Source organism: Hemitrygon akajei, chromosome 9 (genome assembly GCF_048418815.1).
Source record: "Hemitrygon akajei chromosome 9, sHemAka1.3, whole genome shotgun sequence".
NCBI lineage: Eukaryota > Metazoa > Chordata > Chondrichthyes > Myliobatiformes > Dasyatidae > Hemitrygon > Hemitrygon akajei.
The window spans coordinates 98,354,890-98,376,405 of record NC_133132.1 but is presented as its reverse complement, the minus strand read 5'-3'; the positions used below and the strand labels follow the sequence as shown (position 1 = coordinate 98,376,405).

Genomic DNA, 21,516 nt, shown 5'->3' with positions numbered 1-21,516 from the left:
TGCCTTCTGTCCCTGATATTAAATTCTTCAACTTTACGTAACTCTTAGTGCCTATGTTAGAATCCACCATTTATTTCTGCCAGTCAACCATCAATGATTTTTGGCTCAATATTTCTCTGTTAATGCAGCCTGACCTTCTGTGCATGATCCAGAGCCTTGGTATTAGCTGCACATATAATCTGCCTCTAACTGGCACGGTAACACATTTGGCCTAGTTCCATTCTCTCACAGAGATTCTTTTTGTCCTATCCATCCCTCCCGCCATCTTCTCTGCAGTTTAAAATTGCCAGTTTTATCTTTCCCAGTTCTGACAAAGGGTCTAGAACTTGATGTGTTTCTGTATTCACATGCTATCTATACTGTTGAGCTTTACTGAGCATTTTAGTTTCTAATGTGATTTATTAGTCACTGTCATCTCTCAAGGTGTTTGGTTTTGAATTCCCTCAGAAAAGGAAAATCTTGATTACATCTGCAGTTGTCAGATCCCTTTTTATTAATACTTTGGTGAGATTAGCCTTCTCTTTATATTTAATAAAGAAAAGGGGCTGCATTTGTTTAATCCTTTTGACAGGTTGAATTTTCAGTTAAAAGACCATCCAGTGAGTCCATTTTGGTCTGCTTGCTTTTATATCCTTTTCACAACATGGAGACCAGGACTGTGGACTGTATTGAACTAACTAAACCACAGAGTCACTGCAGTACAAAAGGCTATTCAGCCCACTAAACCTATGTCAGTACCATGTAGAACTCGCTATTAGACCCTAGCGCTAACCACAGCCACAACTTGCTCTTGTCCACACTGCCCCAGTATATGTGGATCTCGGATCAGCCTCTACAGCCTCTGAGGACCCAACAATAGACAACCCTGTAGGAGAACATTGTACTTGGCTGGAGTGATCGCACTACTACCACATTGTAGAACCATCTGTTCAGTCCGGTTGATCCATTGTTTCCCCAAACGCTTGCATATTTGTATTACCTTCAGATGTTTATCTGATTTAATTTTGAAAGGTACAATTGAATTTTCAACCACAACAATGCTTGAATATTCCATCAGTTTATCTTTCTCTAGTCAGGTTTGATAATTGATTCATTTTCTGTGCACTCTGAAAGTTAGCTAACCAATTTTTGCAAAGCTGTTCTTCCTGCAGTAGTTGTTCAATGCAATGGCATTAAATGCTAACTATAGTCTTAGTTTGATCATGCTAAGTACTTAATGATGACTGAATCAAGAGACTTTGACCTGGCTATGTGCACGGCAGCACAAGTAATTATATCTAAGTACTGTAAGGTGCTATGGTAGCCTAGTGAATAGCATGACACTATACAGCTCAGAGTGTCGATTCTGACATCTTCTGTAAAGAGTTTGTATGTTCCTCTCTGTGAACTTGTGGGTTTCCTCCAGGTGCTCCGGTTCCTCCTGCAGTCCAAAGAGATACTAGGTTAATTGGTAATCATAAATTGTGTGGTGATTAGGCAAGGGTTAGATAGGTGGGTTGCTAGGCAGCGCAGCTCATTGGGCTGGAGGGGTCTGTTCCGTGCTGTACCACTGAATGAATAACTGGATAGATCAAAGTTGAGAGTAAATTTATTATCAAAGTATGTATATACTACCCTGAAATTCATTTTATTGCAGGCATTCACAGTAAATACAAAGAAACACAATAGAATTAATGAAAATCTGCACACAAGCAAAGACAGACAATAAACCAATGTGCAAAAGGTCCTTCAGGACATTGTAAAATGGCTAGTTCATTTAGACGGTTCAGAAGTGCTTCTTAAAAGGAAATTACAGGCTGCAGATTGAAGAGAAAACAGTTCAGAAATGTATCCAGAGGTTTTGAGCTGCCCTGCAAAATGTTGCCTTCAATCATCACGCCATCATAGAAATAATCATTGTAAGATTTATCAATGGAACGCTCCAACATGGCGTTGGCAAGACATGGTGATGCTTTGCGGACAGCTGAAAAGAACTATTAACTATTCTATTAAATATAAATTTTTTGGACTACATTCACTGCAATCCACAGCTTATAATTTCCCTTTGGGAGATCATGCCTTTGAACTGTCTAAGACCTAGTATTTTTGAGCTATCCTGAAGGATTTAGTGACCTGGACTCACGAGAATGCAGATGTGGCTGCAGCACCCATTGCTGGAGCAGACTTCAGGCTGGATTGAAGCAGTGGGGCTTTGGGGCTGAGAAATGAACCAACATTTAGCCAATTTAAGCGTAAAGTCAGATTTAAAAGATGAAGTTCGTTGAGCCCAAGGGAGAAGGACAAACCAGTCTTCATCTCACTACTCTGTGAAGTTTTACTCACCTCAGAGCTGAACTGACTCTACAGCTGTGGCCTGTAGCCATCATGTTCTTGGACTGTCTGCAGCACCGGGGAATCTGCGGCTCATGATCTGTGTGTTATTTGCTTACCTTTTTTGTGGTTTGCACATTTTGTTCTTTTTTCGCACATTTGATATTTGACAGTCTTTGACTGTGGTTTTTCAGGATTCTGTTTTGTTTCTTAGTTTTGTGGCTGCCTGTCAGAAGATGAATGGCAAGATTGTATATGGTGTACATACTTTAATAATGAATATACTTACTTTGACTTTGGTATAATACACTGTGGAGAACCCGACGTAATTTTTACTACTCAATTGTAATTCCTCTTAGGAAGCTTCAACGCTCTGCTTAGAGAACTGGTTGCAGAATTTACACTGACTGACAATTCCGCCAATACCACCACTTCACTACTGCGCTCGCTTTGTCACTATGATGACAGTGTCCTCCTTGGTTCCTGGCTTCAAGAAACTGACCATAAATCCATTGAGGATCAGGTGAGTTGGGGGGTGTGCTAGAAACTGGTTCCCCAAAACATGCTCTTGTTTGCTGACAGAGCTTGTCAGAACTCTTGATAAAATTAGCAAGTAATGATCGTAGAAATTTGGTTAGATAGAACGTCTTTTTGGAAGGCAAAATTTCTGAAGCATCCTTATTAACTTTGGGACATCTGAAAGCAAATATCAAAGCACCTCTTGGAAGCATAGTCACAGTTGTAACTGAATTCTTTTGGCTACAGGCAAAAAAAAAATCAGCCAAGTTCTATACAGTCAAAGATCCCACAAGTAGCCATGTGCTTGGTTGTCAAATAACCTATATTAGTTGATTACATAGTAGCACACACAAAATGCTGGAGGAACTCAGTAGATCAGGCAGCATCTATGGAGAGGAATAAATAGTCAATATTTTGGGCTGAGACCCTTCATCAGATTAAATCCACGTGTTTAAAGGATACATGTCAATGACATCTGTCACATACAGGATTTATATGGGAATAAAACTGAGCCAGTTTATCCTTGGACATATGAGCCCTTGCACACCTTTAAACTGTATCAATGAATGTTTAGCACATATAGAGGATAAATTAACTAATTGAAGAATTTTATCCCAATTCTCAATAGGGATAGTAAGGTTAAGTTCTCTTCCCCAATCATTCTTAATCTTATAAAAGGCCTCTGAGCTTATTTTCATAATTATATTGTAAACATTATTACACCTTTCTGAAAAGGATTTAGTTCTAATAATTTCTCCAAAATACCCGAAGAATCTAGATTTGGAAAGGTAGGAAGTACAGTGTTTAAAAAATTCCTAATCTGTAAATATCTAAAAAAAAATGAGATCTAGGCAAATTGTATTATTAGATAATTGTTCAAAAGACATAAAACAATTATCCAAAAATAAATCAGAAAATCATAGTATACCTTTAGTCTTCCAAGCTAAATAAGCTTGGTCCATAATAGAGGGATGAAAAAAGAAATTGGATACAATAGGAGTAGTTAAAACAAATTGATTCAACCCAAAAAATTTCCGAAATTGAAACCATATACGTAAAGTGTGTTTAACTATCGGGTTGTCAATTCGTTTATGCAATTTAGAAAGAGCAAATGGAAGAGAAGTCCCTAAAATAGAACCCAATGAAAATCCTTGTACAGATTTAGTTTCCAGATTTACTCTTTGAGGGCTAGGAGATAAATCCAAATCTAATATTAATTGCCCAATAATAAAATCTAAAATTAGGCAATGCCAATCCACCTTCCTTTCTAGGATTTTTATTCTGCCATATATATGAGGAAATTTTTGAATCAACATTATCAAAAAAGGATTTCAGAATGAAAATTGGTACTGCTTGAAATATATATAAGAACTTGGGTAAAATAATCATCTTAATAGCATTAATCCGACCTATCAGAGATAAAGACAATGGTGACCATTTAGTAAACAAACATTTAATCTGATCAATTAAGGGTAAAAAATTAACCTTAAATAAATCCTTATGATTTTTTGTAATTTTAATCCCTAAGTATATTAAAAAAAAGTCATTAACTAATTTAAAAGGTAAATTTCCATAAATTGGAACCTGTCTAATTAAGGGGAACAATTCACTCTTATTAAGATTCAATTTATACCCGGAAAAATTACTAAGATGAGCCAACAATGATATAACTGCAAGAATGGATTTCTCAGGATCAGAAATGTATAATAACAAATCATCTGCGTATAATGATAACTTATGTATATCCATCCTGCGAGTAATGCCAAAAATGTTAGGTGATTCTCTAATAGCAATTGCCAAAGGTTCCAGGGTAATATCAAATAATAATAGACTAAGAGGACAACCTTGCCTGGTACCCCGAAATAAACGAAAAAAGGGAGATCTTTGATTGTTAGTAAAATCCGAGGCTACTGGAGTATGATATATCAATTTAATCCAGGATATAAATGTCGGACTAAAATTAAACTTCTCAAGCGCAGTTAAATAAATATGGCCATTCAACTCTATCAAATGCTTTCTCCGCATCTAATGAAATGACACATTCTGAGGTGCTGCATGAAGGAGTATAAACAATATTCAGTAATCTCCTAATATTGAAAAAAGAATAGCGATTTTTAATAAAACCAGTTTGATCCTCCGAGATAATTTGAGGTAATACCTTCTCCAGCCTGATCACCAGTAACTTGGAAAAGATCTTGGAATCTACATTCAATAGGGATGTTGGTCTATAGGATACACAGTCAGTAGGGTCTTTATCTTTTTTCAATATTAAAGAAATGGAAGCTCTATAAAAAGATTGTGGTAGTTTACCTAGTCTAATTGCTTCTTCAAAAACCCTGCATAACCAAGGAGAAAGAGTAGAGGAAAAAAACTTTAAAAATTCCACTGTATACCCATCTGGACCTGGTGCTTTCCCGGAATTCATAGAGGAATTAACACCTTTAATTTCTGCATCCATAATAGGAGTTTCTAATATTAAAAGTTCTTCAGATGATAATTTTGGAAAATTCAATTTCCCTAAAAAATCATGCATGGTATTATGATCATGAGGAAATTCAGAATGATACAGGAAGGTATAAAAATCTTGAAAAGGTTTGTTTATCTCATCATGATTAACTGTCAGTTCACCATTCTGTTGACGGATCTTAATAATTTGAAGTTTAACCGAAGCAGTCTTCAATTAGTTAGCTAACAGTTTACCCAATTTATCACTATGTATATAAAAATCACTTCTGGTTTTCATTAATTGATTTTCAATCGAAGATGTAAGTAATAAACTGTGTTCCATTTGAAGCTCAACCCTTTGTAAAGCTCCTTACTAGGAGCAATTGAATATTTCTTGTCAATTTCTTTAATTTTATCGACCAATAAAAGAGTTTCCTTCTTAATACATTTTCTCAAACCAACAGAATAGGAGATAATCTGTCCACGTATATATGCTTTAAAAGTGTCCCAAAGTGTTCCGCAGGAAAATTCATCCATGGAATTAGTTGAAAAGAAGAAATCAATCTGTTCCTTAATAAATTTAATGAAATCCAGATCTTGCAGTAAGGTAGAATCAAATCTCCATTGCTTAGTACTAGGAGCTGTGTCCATTAATTTAACAGAAAGTTTCATTGGAGCATGATCAGAGATGGCTATAATGTCTTAATTACAACCAATTACAGATGGAATAAAATGAGCGTCAATGAAAAAGTAGTCAATTCTCAAGTAAGAATGATAGACGTGAGAAAAATGAAAACTCTTTGTCCTTAGGATGCAGAAATCTCCAAATATCAAAAATTCCAGTATCAGTCAAAAAAGAATTGATGTAAGTGGCCGACTTATTTGGTAAAGTCTGAATAGATATAGATCTATCCAGCAAAGGATTCAAACAACAATTGAAGTCACCACCCATTATTAACATGTATTCATTTAGATTAGGTAGAGAAGTAAATAAAGACTTAAAGAAATCAGGATAGTCCACATTTGGAGCGTAAACATTAACCATAGCAACCTTCTTATTAAAAAGTAACCCAGTAATTAACAAAAATCTACCATTCGGATCCAAAATAATGTGTTAAACAAATGTAATAGAGGAGTCAATAAAAATTGAAACTCCTTTTACTTTGACATTTGAATTCGAATGGTACTGTTGACCCTCCAAAATCTAAAAAAAACGTTGATTGTCCTCTTTCCTCACATGAGTTTCTTGTGCAAAAATAATATGCGCGTTCAGTCTTTGGAATACTTTAAAAATCTTTTTCCGTTTAATCGGATGGTTTAAGCCTGAAATAGTGGCTGTTTATTTATTTCCATTGATGCTGCCTGACCTGTTCAGTTCCTCCAGCATTTTGTATGTTGCTCTGGTTTTCCAGCATCTGCAGAATCTCTTCTGTTTGGAAGAACTGAAGTGTTTTCCCTCAGTATCTAAGTCACTTCTAATGGAATCATACAGAATGGAAACAGGCACTTGGCCAAACTGTTTCGTGCTAATCAAGACATCGTCTAAGCTAGACCCATTTGGTGGCTTGGTGTAAAGCTGGCTGGGCAGCATTTGAAGAGAAAGAAACAGATTAAATGTTTCAATGGGTGAACTTCCCTAATAGATGTTTTTCAATTGGATAGACAATAGCTAACAGAAATCTCCTTGGATTTTCCTTCTCAGCTCCAGCCAAACAGTGCTTCTGGAAGTGGGGCCTTAGAGCATGACCCATCCTCGATTTATCTGCGTATCCCTATAGGTGAAGCTGTGCCTGGTCCTCTGCCCCTTGGTGTGTCAGTCATTGATGCCTCCGTGGCTCTCTTTGGTGTGGTGTTTCCACATGTATCTTTCAAACATAGGTAAGTGCTTGATTTCATCCTTTGTGGGACTGGGTGTTTACATGGAGACTGGAGCACAGAGGGTTACCCTTAAATTAATTTTTCTCCGTCCATTAATTTTCCATGTTTGAGAATTGCGAACTGCAAATGAACACCAGCCTTGTTTGTTTTGTGTAATTGAAGGAGGAAGAAGCTTGTTTCAGACTTAACTGTTACACTGATCTTCATATAGAGAGGTTCACCAAGTATAACTGCTTTTACTGAAAAAAACTATTCCTACCAAACACACCAACCATATTCAGCACAGGCAGCCTCTAGAATCAGACGACTGATTGCGGCAGTACCATAGGCGTCGATGAAGTAACATGGCCATGAGACATAGGCCATTTGGAGCATTGAAGCTGCTTCACCATTCCATCATTGCTGATTTATTATCCTTCTCAACCCCTACAGCTTTCTCCCCAGATCCTTTGATACCATTACCAGTTAAGAACCTGTTGACTTCCGCTAATGCCAACTATATTATAGCAAGAACCTTGTTGATCTCTGACTATTCGTTCATGCCCCTGTAATCGACAATGTAGGAACAGCTTTCTATTTCACATATGTTGCCATAAAAGGCCTTTTCCTTTGCATTTTTTAAAAGAAATTCTAGTTAATAATGGGGATTTGATTCAAGTACCCAGACCTTGAGCTGCTTTAGTTGCACAGTGTGCAAGGTATGACAAATTTGCAAGTTTTGTGTATCCATTGTACAAAATCCAATCAGTTCTCAGTCCAAGCACTCTGGAGAGTGCTGAGTCCGGTTCTTCATTCCGGGATGATTTTTATTGTGCTTGATAAATAGTGAGCAAATTGTGTAAAGCATGCACTCATACTGTAAACGCACAAGATTCTGCAGATGCTGGAAATCCAGAACAATACTGGACCTTGAGTGAAGTTAGTGTAGAAATAGCAGGGGCTCTGACAGAAATATTTCAAATGTCATTAGAAACGGGAGTGGTGCTGGAGGATTGGTGTACTGTTCATGTTGTTCCATTGTTTAAAAAGGGTTCTAAGAGTAAACCTAGCAATTATAGGCCTGTAAGTTTGATGTCAGTGGTGGGTAAATTAATGGAAAGTATTCTTAGAGATGGTATATATAATTATCTGGATCGACAGGGTCTGATTAGGAACAGTCAACATGGATTTGTGCATGGAAGGTCATGTTTGACAAATCTTAGTGAATTTTTTTGAAGAGGTTACTAGGAAAGTCGATGAGGGTAAAGCAGTGGATGTTGTCTATATGGACTTCAGTAAGGCCTTTGACAAGATTCCACACGGAAGGTTAGTTAGGAAGGTTCAATCTTTAGGTGTTAATATTGAAGTAGTAAAATGGATTGAACAGTGGCTGGATGGGAGATGCCAGAGAGTTGTGGTGGATAACTGTCAGGTTGGGGGCCCGTGACTAGTGGTATGCCTCAGGGATCTGTACTGGGTCCAATGTTGTTTGTCATATACATTAATGATCTGGATGATGGGGTGGTAAATTGGATTAGTAAGTATGCAGATGATACTAAGGTAGGTGGCGTTGTGGATAATGAAGTAGGTTTTCAAAGCTTGAAGAGAGATTTAGGCCAGTTAGAAGAGTGGGCTGAACGATGGCAGATGGAGTTTAATGCTGATAAGTGTGAGGTGCTACATTTTGGTAGGAATAATCCAAATAGGACATACATGGTAAATGGTAGGGCATTGAAGAATGCAGTAGAACAGAGTGATCTAGGAATAATGGTGCATAGTTCCCTGAAGGTGAAATCTCATGTGCATAGGGTGGTGAAGAAAGCTTTTGGTATGCTGGCCTTTATAAATCAGAGCATTGAGTATAGGAGTTGGGATGTAATGTTAAAATTGTACAAGACATCGGTAAGGCCAAATTTGGAGTATTGTGTACAGTTCTGGTCACTGAATTATAGGAAAGATGTCAACAAAATAGAGAGAGTACAGAGGAGATTTACTAGAATGTTACCTGGGTTTCAACACCTAAGTTACAGAGAAAGGTTGAACAAGTTAGGTCTTTATTCTTTGGAGCGTAGAAGGTTGAGGGGGGACTTGATTGAGGTATTTAAAATTATGAGAGGGATAGATAGAGTTGACGTGGATAGGCTTTTTCCCTTGAGAGTAGGGGAGATTCAAACAAGAGAACATGAGTTGACAGTTAGGGTGCAAAAGTTTAGGGGTAACACGAGGGGGAATTTCTTTACTCAGAGAGTGGTAGCTGTGTGGAACGAGCTTCCAGTAGAAGGGGTAGAGGTAGGTTCGATATTGTCATTTAAAGTAAAATTGGATAGGTATATGGACAGGAAAGGAATGTAGGGTTATGGGCTGAGTGCAGGTCAGTGGGACTAGGTGAGAGTAAGCATTTTGCACGGACTAGAAGGGCGGAGATGGCCTGTTTCCGTGCTGTAATTGTTATCTGGTTAATACACACACAATGCTGGAGGAACTCAGCAAGTCAGGCAGCATCTATGGAGAGGAATAATGAGTCGCTGCTTCGGGCCAAGGCCCTTCATGAGGACTAAATAGGTGTGTCTGCCTGAGGTGATGCATATAGTATTGTGAAGAAAATTATCTTTTAAGATTAGCTTTATTTGTCACATGTGCATCAAAGCATACAGTAAACGGCATCACTTGCTTCAATCAAACCAGAGAGGAATGTGCTGAGCTGCCTGCAAGTATCGCCATGCTTCCAGCGCCGTGCTCTCTGCACACTAAGCCTCACCTGTATGTGTTTGGGATGTGTGAGGAAACTGGAGCTTAGTGCTTTCATGAATAGGTTGGTCCACACCAGCGGTTCCCAACATGGGGCGTACGCCCCACGGGGGGTAATTTGATTTTTAAGGGGGGGCAATTCGAGAATGAGTTATTAACAGTGAATTTTTTCTAGTACGTCTGTGTGAGTATGAGTGTGTGTGCGAGTTAATACATATGTGTATATACAGTATGCATATATAAAAATTCTTGTGTGTATGTACATGTGTAGTTGCGTATGTACTGTATATATAGTGTATCACCATCATTACAACCATCAAATGGCTTTCATAATTAAATTAATGAATTGACTGATGTAGGAAGGAACGAATGAACAAGTCCAAACGCGTAAGAAACTCGTACGAGGTCGCGCCAATGCTGCTTTTTGCAGTAGCTTTCGGTTCTTGGTGGTGTGAAGGTGTGTACATTGCGTCATCTCTTTTAAACGGTGTATCTGTCTTTGTATGCTGTAGAAACGAATCGGCATTGTTTTATTTATTTATTATTATTATTATTATTATTTTAATATCACTTAATGTTCTTTTTTTTACAATTTCTTAGTAATTTCTTCCTCAGAACTTTAACAGTCCTTTGGTTCTTTTATTTTTCTCTTTCATGAATGCTATGTTCTTTGGAAGCTTGTTTAAACCAAGTTAATGGTCTTTTAGGCTTCCTCCAGGTGAATAGGAGTTCACTTTTTGAATAATAAGAATTATATATCACCACAGGGGGCATCAGGATTTTAGAGGTGATTAGGTGGGGCATGGCCAAAAAAAGGTTGGGAACCACTGGTCTACACCGTATTCTCGTTATATGTGGGAGATACATTCCTCGCAGTCGACGCATAATGTGAATAATTATTTAAATGGGGAAAATAGTGATGCGTTCCAGAGGGCTTCCTAAATATGTTTTATCTGTAATTTATTCACATTTTCATACCAATATGACACAATAGCAGTACCACAAGGCAACATTTGTATTATATTTCATCAATTTAAGGTAATATTCAGTGTAATAAATCATAGGAAGTTAACATTCTAAGGTGTACAGTACTCACCAACAGTGGCAGGTGTGTTCGCTCCGGGAGATGAGTGGTTGTTGTGGTGTCAGGAAACTTTACATGGATAAGGTGGATTTTTGTGGTTGTGAGCATCATATCAAGCACAGCAAGGGATGAAGGAAGACTCACAGAACTCTCAGAACTGCCGGCAGCAGGAGATGACAGTGGTTTGAAAAAAGTGGTCAGGGTTGTTTGCTTGGCAGCATTTTGTTTTTCAGCATAAATTTGCTTGTGGGGAAGAAGGGTTAACAGGAGGAAACAACTGAAATGCTGACTCCATTATAAACTTGGGTCTATGTCCATCGCCATTTGTGCCGAGTGTTCTGACTTCCACCATTCCCTCACCGTTGGTAAACTCCCGGGATTTTTAAAATCGTCTGTTGCTTGCAGCATCTGAGAGATAGTTTGCTGTAAAGAAAAATACGCGTTGAATGTGGATCACACCTTGGTCGAGTGGTTGAATCAGTGATGTTGTGTTAGGTGGCAGGACACACACTGTTACGTTAGGATGAATGCTGTCCAAATTTTTAGGATGGGCTGGCGCATTGTCAAGTAACAAAAGAACTTTAAAGGCAAGATTCTGTTCCCGGCAGTGGCGTCCCAGAGCTGTATTACCTTCACCTGATGCCGCGCTGTTCATAATTTCCAGCTTTTTTTTTTCAAGTGTTAAAGTGGTTCTCTGCTGCTCGGCTGATGGCCCAGGACATGACATCAGATGCTTAGGAGGCACAATTAAATATTTCAAGCACAAAATCACTGCACCATAGGTAAAACCAACAGAAGTTTAAGAGCGCAAGATCACACATCCACACCTTGCCAAAACCAATGCAAGACTGACGGGAGTGAGACTGTGAGCCGCGCGCACCTGACTTGTATTGGCGGGAAAACAGTGCTCTTCGCATAACTGTGAGTTTTGGACGCATGTAAGGAGACGTTGGTAGAAATAGGTTCCTCGCATAACTGTGAATCCGCATTGTCTGAAGACGCATATGACGAGGACAAGGTGTATTTGTGTATTATTATTGTCACGTGTACAGAGGTACACCGGAGAATCTTGTTTTGCAAATCATTTGCAGACAGTGAGGTGCAAGGTCATGACGCAGTAGATTGTGAAATCGAGAGTTCATCTTATTGTAGTAGGGTGACTGTTAAATAGTCTTATTAACAGTAGGGCAGAAACTGTCCTTGAGCCTAGTGGTATGCATTTTCAGGCTTTCATATCTTCTGCCTGATGGCAGAGGGTGAAGAGAGAATGTCAGGTGAGTGTGGGACTCTTTGATTATACTGGATGCTTCACTGAGACAATGAGAAGTGTAGACTGAGCCCATGGAGGGGAGGCTGGTTTCTATGATGTGTTGAGCTGTGTCCACAACTCATTGTCAATTTGCAGAGATTGTGCTGTGTTCTAGCATTAGTCCCAGTCATGTTTGCCATAATAAATAAGACTTCCTAAGCAATAAAGTCACTGTTTTATTCCTGATGAAGGATCTCAGCCTGAAACGTTGATTGTTTATTCCTCTCCATAGATGCTGCCTGACCTGCTGAGTTCCTCCTGCATTTTGTGTGTGGTGCTCTGGTGTAGCGGTTGCTTGAACACAAACCAAAACCAGAGACTGAGTACAGGGGGTTGACACTGTATGGCACGCTTCTAAAGTAATGAATTTCCAAATCAAAACAAGTATGCTCGATCTTTTATTACAAAACCAGCAAAGAGGAATCATGTAGCAATTTTTTAAAAACCTAACAAAACTGAAACTAGTGATGTAACGAAATTAATGTACCAATTATCGTAACTAATCAGTCAAACTAAATTAACGTAATCTGAATTAGTGAAGTTAGTGAAATAGAGAACTTAACGGCCAGCAAAAGGAATCACCCCCACCCCCCACCCCCCCCCCCCCCATAGCTCATCCTTGGCTCTAACCAGTCTAAACTGATGTAAAGGCAAAGCGTGAATACTTAACTATACTCATTTACTTCTATCACACCCCACCTATGCACCTAATTCCCTATAATAAATGTGCAACACAAAATACAATACAGACAGGCAGAAAATAGATACGTGTCTGCTACATCTGGATGTTGAACATCTGCAGAACCTCTATGTTAATCTTTTATTACAGCTGCTTTTCATTTATCTATCTCAAATGCATCTAACATTGGTTAGATAACTGGTAACATTAAGTCTCATCCCAAAGATGCCATTTGATAAGTTGCTCTTTCCGCAGGCTCCAAATGTTGGATCATTTTGCTGAGTGCATCAAACAGGCAAAAGGGGTTCGTCAACAGGCAGTACAGATTAATATCTTCACTGCTGTGCTTAGTGCACTCAAGGTAGGGTTCTTTTATTGAGTCACTTTGTGATGCAGTGTAATCATTTCATTCTGCCCTGAAAGTGAAGCTCCAGAGGCCATTATAAATTATTTAATTTTTTCTCTTCATTTTAGGGTTTAGCAGAGAACAAGAGTACCCTGGGCCCCGATGAGGTACGGAAGTCTGCCCTGGCGCTGGTTATGGGGGCTCTTGACAACCCTAATCCAATTTTGCGATGCGCTGCTGGTGAAGCTTTGGGAAGGATGGCCCAAGTGGTTGGAGAGGCCACCTTCATCGCCAGGATGGCACAGCACAGTTTTGACAAGTACGGTCTTGCAGTTGTGACATAGAGTCTTCAGTTATTGACGCTCCCAGTGCCTTGTCCATTTTGTTCCTCTCCCCTCAAAATCCTATTTTCCATTATTCATTGTTATTATTTTTCCGAAGGAATTCATTGCAAAAAATGGATATTTACTACGGTGGCATTTGAAGGGGCATAAATCTAAGGTGATGAAGGAAAGTATTGGGGGGTGGGGTATGTCAGAGCTAAGTATTTTTTTACACAGAATGGTAGGTGTGTGCTTGCCCTGCAATGGTGGTAGTCGAGGCAGGTAAATTAGGGACATTCATGAAAATCTTGGTAGACACATGGATGATTTAAAAAAATGGAGGGCTATGTGGGAGGGAAGGTTAGATTACAGAGGGGTGACCTAATTGAAGTTTATAAAATTGTGAGAGGATAGATGATCTTTTTCTCAGGGTGAAAAAGTCAAATGCCAGAGGGCATAGGTTGACGGTGAGAGGGGGAGGTTTAAAGGAGATTTACAAGGAAATGTGTTTTTACACAGTAGTAGGTGCCTGGAGCACACTGCCAGGAGTTGTGCTAGAAGTAAATACATCGAGCAATGTATCTGAGCAGTCAGGGAACTCAGGGTATTGACATGGTGGCCCATCTAGCTAGCTTCTGTGTTTTCCCCTTGTACACCATTTTCAGTACACTCAGTTAACCTATCCATATCCATTGCAGATACTTTATCCTTCTTTCAACTTGCCTTCCCACCCATAGGTCTAATTGCCAAACATGACAGACTCTTTCTCAGTCATAGGTTGTAATTAGTTAATGATTGCTAGGGTGTCCCATTAGTTAATTGCCCCTGCTATCCTTCTCCTTTGTTTCCTGTCAACTGATCTCTTTCCATTGTATTGCATTACCCTCAATCAAATCAGCCCTTATCTTGTGCACCTTTATCAAGTGCCTTTTGAAAATCCAGAAACAGTGATCCATTGTGTCCTATGCTAGTTACCACCTCAACAAAGTTAGATAAACTTATCAAACAAAATTTTATTTTCATGAAGTCATGTTGGCACTTAGAAAATTATATAGTTTTATATAATTATTACATAATTGTTATAGTTTATAATTTTACATAGAATATTACGAGGGGTGATTGATAAATTTGTGACCTAAGGTAGATGGAGTCAATTTTAGAAAACCTAGCATATTTATTTTTCACCCTCCCCTAGTGTTGCCACCATGTCCTCGTGGACCTCCTTGGTGACAAGCCCTTGAGACTGAGGTAGCGGATGACTGCACGAAGGCCGATGTTGTCCATTTTCTCAGACAGTGCTTACTTGCCATTTTCAATTACCTGAAACAGAAATACCACAAAAGTTATTAACTTCAAACTTTCTGCATAATCACTCAGAGTTGAACTGCACATGCATGTAATGAGAGCTGTATAACTCATCTCTTTCTACCTTATGCCATGAACATCAATCATCCCTGCTGTGGACACTTTCTGGAGGTCCAAGATCCGTATGCTCCACGACCGCTAGACTAAGTGTGTCAATGTAGGAGGGGACTATGTTGAAAAATAAATGTGCTAGGTTTTCTAAAATTGACTTCATCTACCTTAGGCCAGGAACTTATCAATCACTCCTTGTATAATTGCTCTGCCACAATGGCCTTAAATAATAACTCCAGCATTTCTTGACTATATTTGCAGTTTTCAAGTCTATTGAGTGTCCAGAGGAGGTTCATGAGGATGATCCTGGGAATGAAAAGATTTAACATATAAGAAGCATTTGATGGCTCTGGACCTGTACTCTCAGGAAGAGTGCAGAGGAATCTGACTGAAACCTACCAAATATTGGAAGGCCTAGACAGACTGGGCATGGAGAGGATGTTTCCAATAGTGGAAGAGTCCAGGGCTGGAAGACACAGCTCAGAATACAAGGGCATCCCTTGAGAACAGAGATAAGGAAGAATTTATTTAGCTAAAGCGTGGTGAATCTGTGGAATTCATCGCCACAGATGGCTGTAGAGGCCAAGTCACTGAGTATATTTAAGCAAAGGTTGATATGTACTTGATTAGTAATAGCATCAAATGTTACAGGAGCAAGGCAGGAGAATGGGGTTGAGAGCGAAAATAAATCAGCCATGTTGGAGTGGAGGAGCAGACTCAAGGGGCAGAATTACCTAATTCTGCTCCAATGTCTCATGGTCTTTCCATGATCTAGAGAATTTTGGCAAATTTTAACCAATGCCTTCACTTTCAGGAGCCAGCCCTTTTAGATAGCATTAAGTCCCAACAGTTTGTAGGCACTTAATCTCAACACTTTCTGAGCACCTGTTCTTTTGTGAGATTAATATTTAATTTCCTTGCTCTCCTAGATTACCTGTTTTGTATATCTTTTCGTGACTCCTGCTGCAAAGACAGGGATAAAATATTTAAACATCTTTACCTTTCCCCATCGTTAATCTCCCTGTCTTGGGTTCTAGGTGACCAACATTTACATCTTTTATTCTAAGTAGATGTAGAAATGATAGCATGTTGGTTAGCTTAATACTGTTACGCTAGTGCTGTTACTGTGCCAGAGATGCAGATTCAATTTTGCTGCTCCCTTTAAGAATTGTGTATGTTCTCCCCGTGACCATGTGGGTTTCCACTGCACAATGATCCCTCTAATTTTTTTTTTTACAGCTGCAGGGGCCAACCCTTGCTCTGAGTAGGAAATTTGTACACAGCCAGAAAACAGCACAGCACTATAAATGTTTTTTTATGTAATATGCATCCTCTGAATGATGCTTAAAATGAAAATTGAAACATCACTTTTGATTTAAAGGTTCAAAAAAGTTCACATTGAACTCGTTCGAAGGAAACCATCAAATGCCCCTCCCCTGCATTAAGAAAAACACATCATGCAAATGACAGGAACATCAAACCTCAACCCCCCCATACAAAAAACTAGTAAATCATGCCAAGCTGATAATACAGAATCTGAGGCCACAAACCAGGCACGCCCGGGATCCTCTTCAGTTTGCATATAAGGAGAAGGTGGGAGTGGAGGATGCTATCACGTATTTGCTGCACAAATCACTCTCTCACCTAGAGGGGGTCAGTTGTGCTGTGAGGATTACATTCCTTGACTTCTCTAGTGCCTTTAACACCATCCAGCCCAAGATCTTAAGGCACAAACTAACAGAGATGGGAGTAGACTCTCACATGGTGGATTGGATAGTGGACTACTTGACAGATAGACCTCAGTATGTGCGGTTGGGAGACTGTAGGTCTGACACGGTGGTCAGCAGCACAGGGGCGCCGCAGGGAACCGTACTCTCTCCGGTCCTGTTCACCCTGTACACATCAGACTTCCAATATAACTCGGAGTCCTGCCATGTGCAGAAGTTCGCTGATGACACGGCCATAGTGGGGTGTGTCAGGAATGGACAGGAGGAGGAGTATAGGAAACTGATACAGGACTTTGTGATATGGTGCGACTCAAACTACCTGCGTCTCAATATCACCAAGACCAAGGAGATGGTGGTGGACTTTAGGAGATCTAGGCCTCATATAGAGCCAGTGATCATTAATGGAGAATGTGTGGAGCACATTGACTGGACGAGAAGCTTGACTGGACTGCCAACACAGATGCCTTGTGCAGGAAGGCACAGAGTCGAATGTACTTCCTAAGAAGGTTGGCGTCATTCAATGTCTGTAGTGAGATGCTGAAGATGTTCTATAGGTCAGTTGTGGAGAGCCCCCTCTTCTTTGTGGTGGCGTGTTGGGGAGGAAGCATTAAGAAGAGGGACGCCTCACGTCTTAATAAGCTGGTAAGGAAGGCGGGCTCTGTCGTGGGCAAAGTACTGGAGAGTTTAACATCGGTAGCTGAGCGAAGGGCGCTGAGTAGGCTACGGTCAATTATGGATAACTCTGAACATCCTCTACATAGCACCATCCAGAGACAGAGAAGCAGTTTCAGTGACAGGTTACTATCGATGCAATGCTCCTCAGACAGGATGAAGAGGTCAATACTCCCCAATGCCATTAGGCTTTACAATTCTACCGCCAGGACTTAAGAACTTTTTAAAAGCTATTATTAATGCTTTTTGAGATGGTGATTTAGATGCATATCATATTTTTTTACTGAGTTAAGTATTGTATGTAATTAGTTTTGCTACAACAAGTGTATGGGACATTGGAAAAAAAGTTGAATTTCCCCATGGGGATGAATAAAGTATCTATCTATCTATCTATCTAAGCAGCAACAAAAAACAGTAGAACAAAATCTTACATGTTTCATAAACTTTTTGTCATCTGTTTTTATTGTAAATCCATTGTCTAGAACACTGTCCAGATTAATTTTGATTCCAGATGAAAGATAGATTATCCAAATGTTCCACTTCTAGTCTGTTTCTGGAATTACATTTGATTGAATTCCTAAGAACGAATCCACGTTTGCATTCAGCACTAGAAGGTTGAAATGTTCCGACGATGTCAACAAGAATTGACAGTTCTTCAAATTCTTTGTTTCTAATCGTGTATTTCTGAGGCAATGCTTTTGTTGTAGTTTGTAATAATAGCTGAGTATTTTATTTTTGTCAGCCGTACACATTCTCTTGTCCAAATTCAAAATTGGTTGAGGTCGCAAAAGCAGCAGGGTCAAAAGCCTGCCATTCTGTTGACTCAACATCAGGAAATCTATTATCCAAATGATTATACACACACTAAATGAACAGAATAATAGAATTTATAGATAGGAGCAGATCTTTCACTTTGTCTCTCCAATAAACAGTATTGCTAAGATACTGTGACCATAACTTGTTAATTTTTGCTTTTACATACTGCAGTGCTTCAATTATATTCATGCAGCTTTTCTGAAGGAATTTACAAAGAGATGCCAGATCTTCTAAAACATCATTAAAAACAGTTAATGCTACTCAATGTTGTGGATTTGTCAAAACCTTCAGGCAGTAGTTGCTGATAGGATTGTTACATTCATTAACTTGCTGTTTGCAATACTGGATCAAAACTTCGTAATTCCTCATTAAAGCAGTAACAGCAAATGTCTTGACAGCCATCTTACTTCGTTTGGTGGTCTGAATGACATAACATGACATTCTGTGGCATTAGCTAATTCTTCTCACTGCCCTTTTATAAATGACAACCTACTGAACATCGTATAAACTGTTTGTAGCAGTGTTTCCACATCCTGCATAATTGATGCTTTTTCCATGCGTTGTTTAATCCCAAGTCATCTTTGTATGCAGCCCAATGTTGCTTAGCCAGATGCTTTGTTTCTCTTTGAAGATATGCTGCCACACCATTATTCTTTACAAGCATAATTTTTCCTGCCTGAGATGAGCATCACCATCTTTTGAATATCAAGATTGTTGCTGATATATTTTTTAGTGAGTCAACAGTAGTGATACTGTCAAATGCAGTTAGTTTCAAATGCCCTTGAGCACTCTTATAGGTGCTTCATTTTCCAGACGAAACTTAAAAGACAAAATTTAATATTTTCTGTATTATTGTCAGCAATTAGCTTATGGAAATCAGATTTCCACAATTCTTCCATTATCTTTTTCTGAAGCCCTAAACTAATGCATTCAACATGTTCAAATGTACAGTTCTTGTTGCGCCAAATCTGGTATATTTACGTATTTGGCCACATGCATGAATTTCTCACACAGAATGCATAGAAGCAGTAATTCTAATCACTAAAATAATGTTATCAATTCCCATTTTGACCATATCAGAGTTAGACTTCTTTTGCGCATCTTGTTTCATGTTCTTTTGCAGTTTCAGTTCACATGCAAAATTCTTCTGGTTGCATAATTTGGTCACTACATCTAAATGAATTCTCTGGTTAAGATGTTGTCTTAAGCAATCTAACTTCCAATGTTCCCATTTTTTCCACTACAGAATGTGCTTCAGCTTTCGCTTACACACAACAGCACAAGTATTTTGATAAGTAAAACTATCTCCAATTTTTATTTTTTGTTTTTATTACAAAGACGATAGTTCGGTATGTGAATTGCAAAAGCCATTCTACCTTAAATTTTGTACAAGCTTTGTTTTTCAAAGCATTTAACTCTTCTGCTTTTCTTTTTGACATCCTTGGGTACTAAAAATAATTATTATTATTTGAGAATCCTAAAAAAAATTGAAAAATTTATAATTCTAATAAAATAGCTACCAGCATGCAAACAATTTTATAGAAACACATTTTTACCTTGTTCTAATAATTTTTAATAAAAAAATTCTTATTAGTTTGGGATTTTATTTGAAAGACTACCTATTGAAAAGGTCGGAATATAGAATTTTTCACATCAAACAAGCACAAATCACAATTCACAACACAAGTTAACCGTGTCAGGCAGTCACAACAGACAAGCACAATGGCAAAAGTAAAATGTTTTGATTAGATGGCATCAGCATTCAGCGAGCCACTGTTTTTTTTAAACAGTGAGTACATTTTGTAACTTGAACCACTGAAAATGTAAATATATTGAAGCTCTAATATGTTTCAAAGTAAAGGTACATTTATCATTTAGATTATTATTAACAGAATCATGGTATTTCTCAATTATATTAACAGATTTCAAAATTATATTAACATTAACAGTATATAACGGAAAATTTCAGCTGTGCAGCAACAAAGGCTGAGTGTACGGGAGCTTTTCTGCGCAGCCGTGCACACACAGCTTAGAGGGAACTGAGCCTCTGGGTGTTCTGGTTTCCTCCCACCTTCTAAAGATGTATGGGTTAGCAGGTTAATTGGTCACTGGGTCTAATTGGGTGGCACATTGGGCCAGAAGAATCTGAAATTATCATTTTCCTTCCGCAGAATTTAATACATAATGACAATAATGAGAAATTTTTGCACTATCTTAGAGGAGGATAAACGGGGAGTGATTTAGGGAAAGAATTTATTCATCTATAGACCCGATTCTACAACTTGTGTTGTCAGTATTTATTTTATTGTCTTTTTTTGTCTTTGTTCACTGGTTATTTGTCAGTCTTTGTGTGTCATTTCACATTTATTCTATTGTATTTCTTTGTGCTTTTGTGAATACCTGCAACAAAATGAATCTCGGGTATGTATATGGTGACATATATGTACTTTGAACTGATTTAAGTACAAGGAGGTAGTAGGGTAGGATCAATTAAAAAAGTTGCAAACTGATAATGGTAGTTGTTTGTTGGGGAAGGAAGTCAAGGATTACAAAACCAAGGGAGTTGGAGTTAAAATGATCATCCAACTAAATGGAATATAACATACTGTTGCAGACACTTACATGACTAGTCAAAAGGATTAGCTAATCAGTCTCCTGTTCCTACATATGTTCAATAAAAGCAATTTGATCATGTCATCAAGGTGGTAATAGTGCCAGTAACATTTACTGTCCTGCATAAACATGCATCTCACACATAATATTAACCTGTCAGGCCATGCCACTCAGGACCATATTTGCTGGATTGTAACCATGTGTGTTATATGTGATTATATGTACCTTGAGGAATGATGTTTCATTTAGCTGTATACATGTGTATGATTGAATGACAATAAACTTGAAGGCTTAAATCCTGAACCTAGTTATTCCACAATGTATGGAATTATTGAGGGTCTGTAGCAAGCTGCACTATACAGCCTCAACGAACCAAGTTAATTTTAGAATTTGTTTCCAGCACTCTGTTATTAGGTGTGTTGGTGTGTTTTACCTGGAGGTTTCTGTTTTACAGGTTGAAGTCGGCTCGAGATGTGGTGTCTAGAACGGGTCACTCACTTGCCCTCGGCTGCCTTCATCGTTATGTTGGTGGAATTGGCTCAGGGCAGCACCTGAAGACAAGTGTCAGCATTCTTTTGGCTCTTGCGCAGGATGGCACTTCCCATGAAGTGCAGGTAAATTCGTTAAAAGCCTGAATATGTATGCTACTTCT

General features: G+C 38.7%; 1 protein-coding gene across 3 annotated transcripts in view; it reads left to right on the top strand.

The window, feature by feature from the left end:
• Positions 1-21,516, top strand: part of heatr5b (HEAT repeat containing 5B) — a 146,114-nt gene that overhangs the window by 57,029 nt on the left and 67,569 nt on the right. For all 3 annotated transcript variants that reach the window (XM_073056614.1, XM_073056615.1, XM_073056616.1), the window contains 5 exons: positions 2,670-2,833; positions 6,977-7,152; positions 13,207-13,312; positions 13,426-13,616; positions 21,319-21,478. In XM_073056614.1, coding sequence (XP_072912715.1) covers positions 2,670-2,833; positions 6,977-7,152; positions 13,207-13,312; positions 13,426-13,616; positions 21,319-21,478 — 797 coding nt within the window. The remainder of the gene's footprint in view (positions 1-2,669; positions 2,834-6,976; positions 7,153-13,206; positions 13,313-13,425; positions 13,617-21,318; positions 21,479-21,516) is intronic.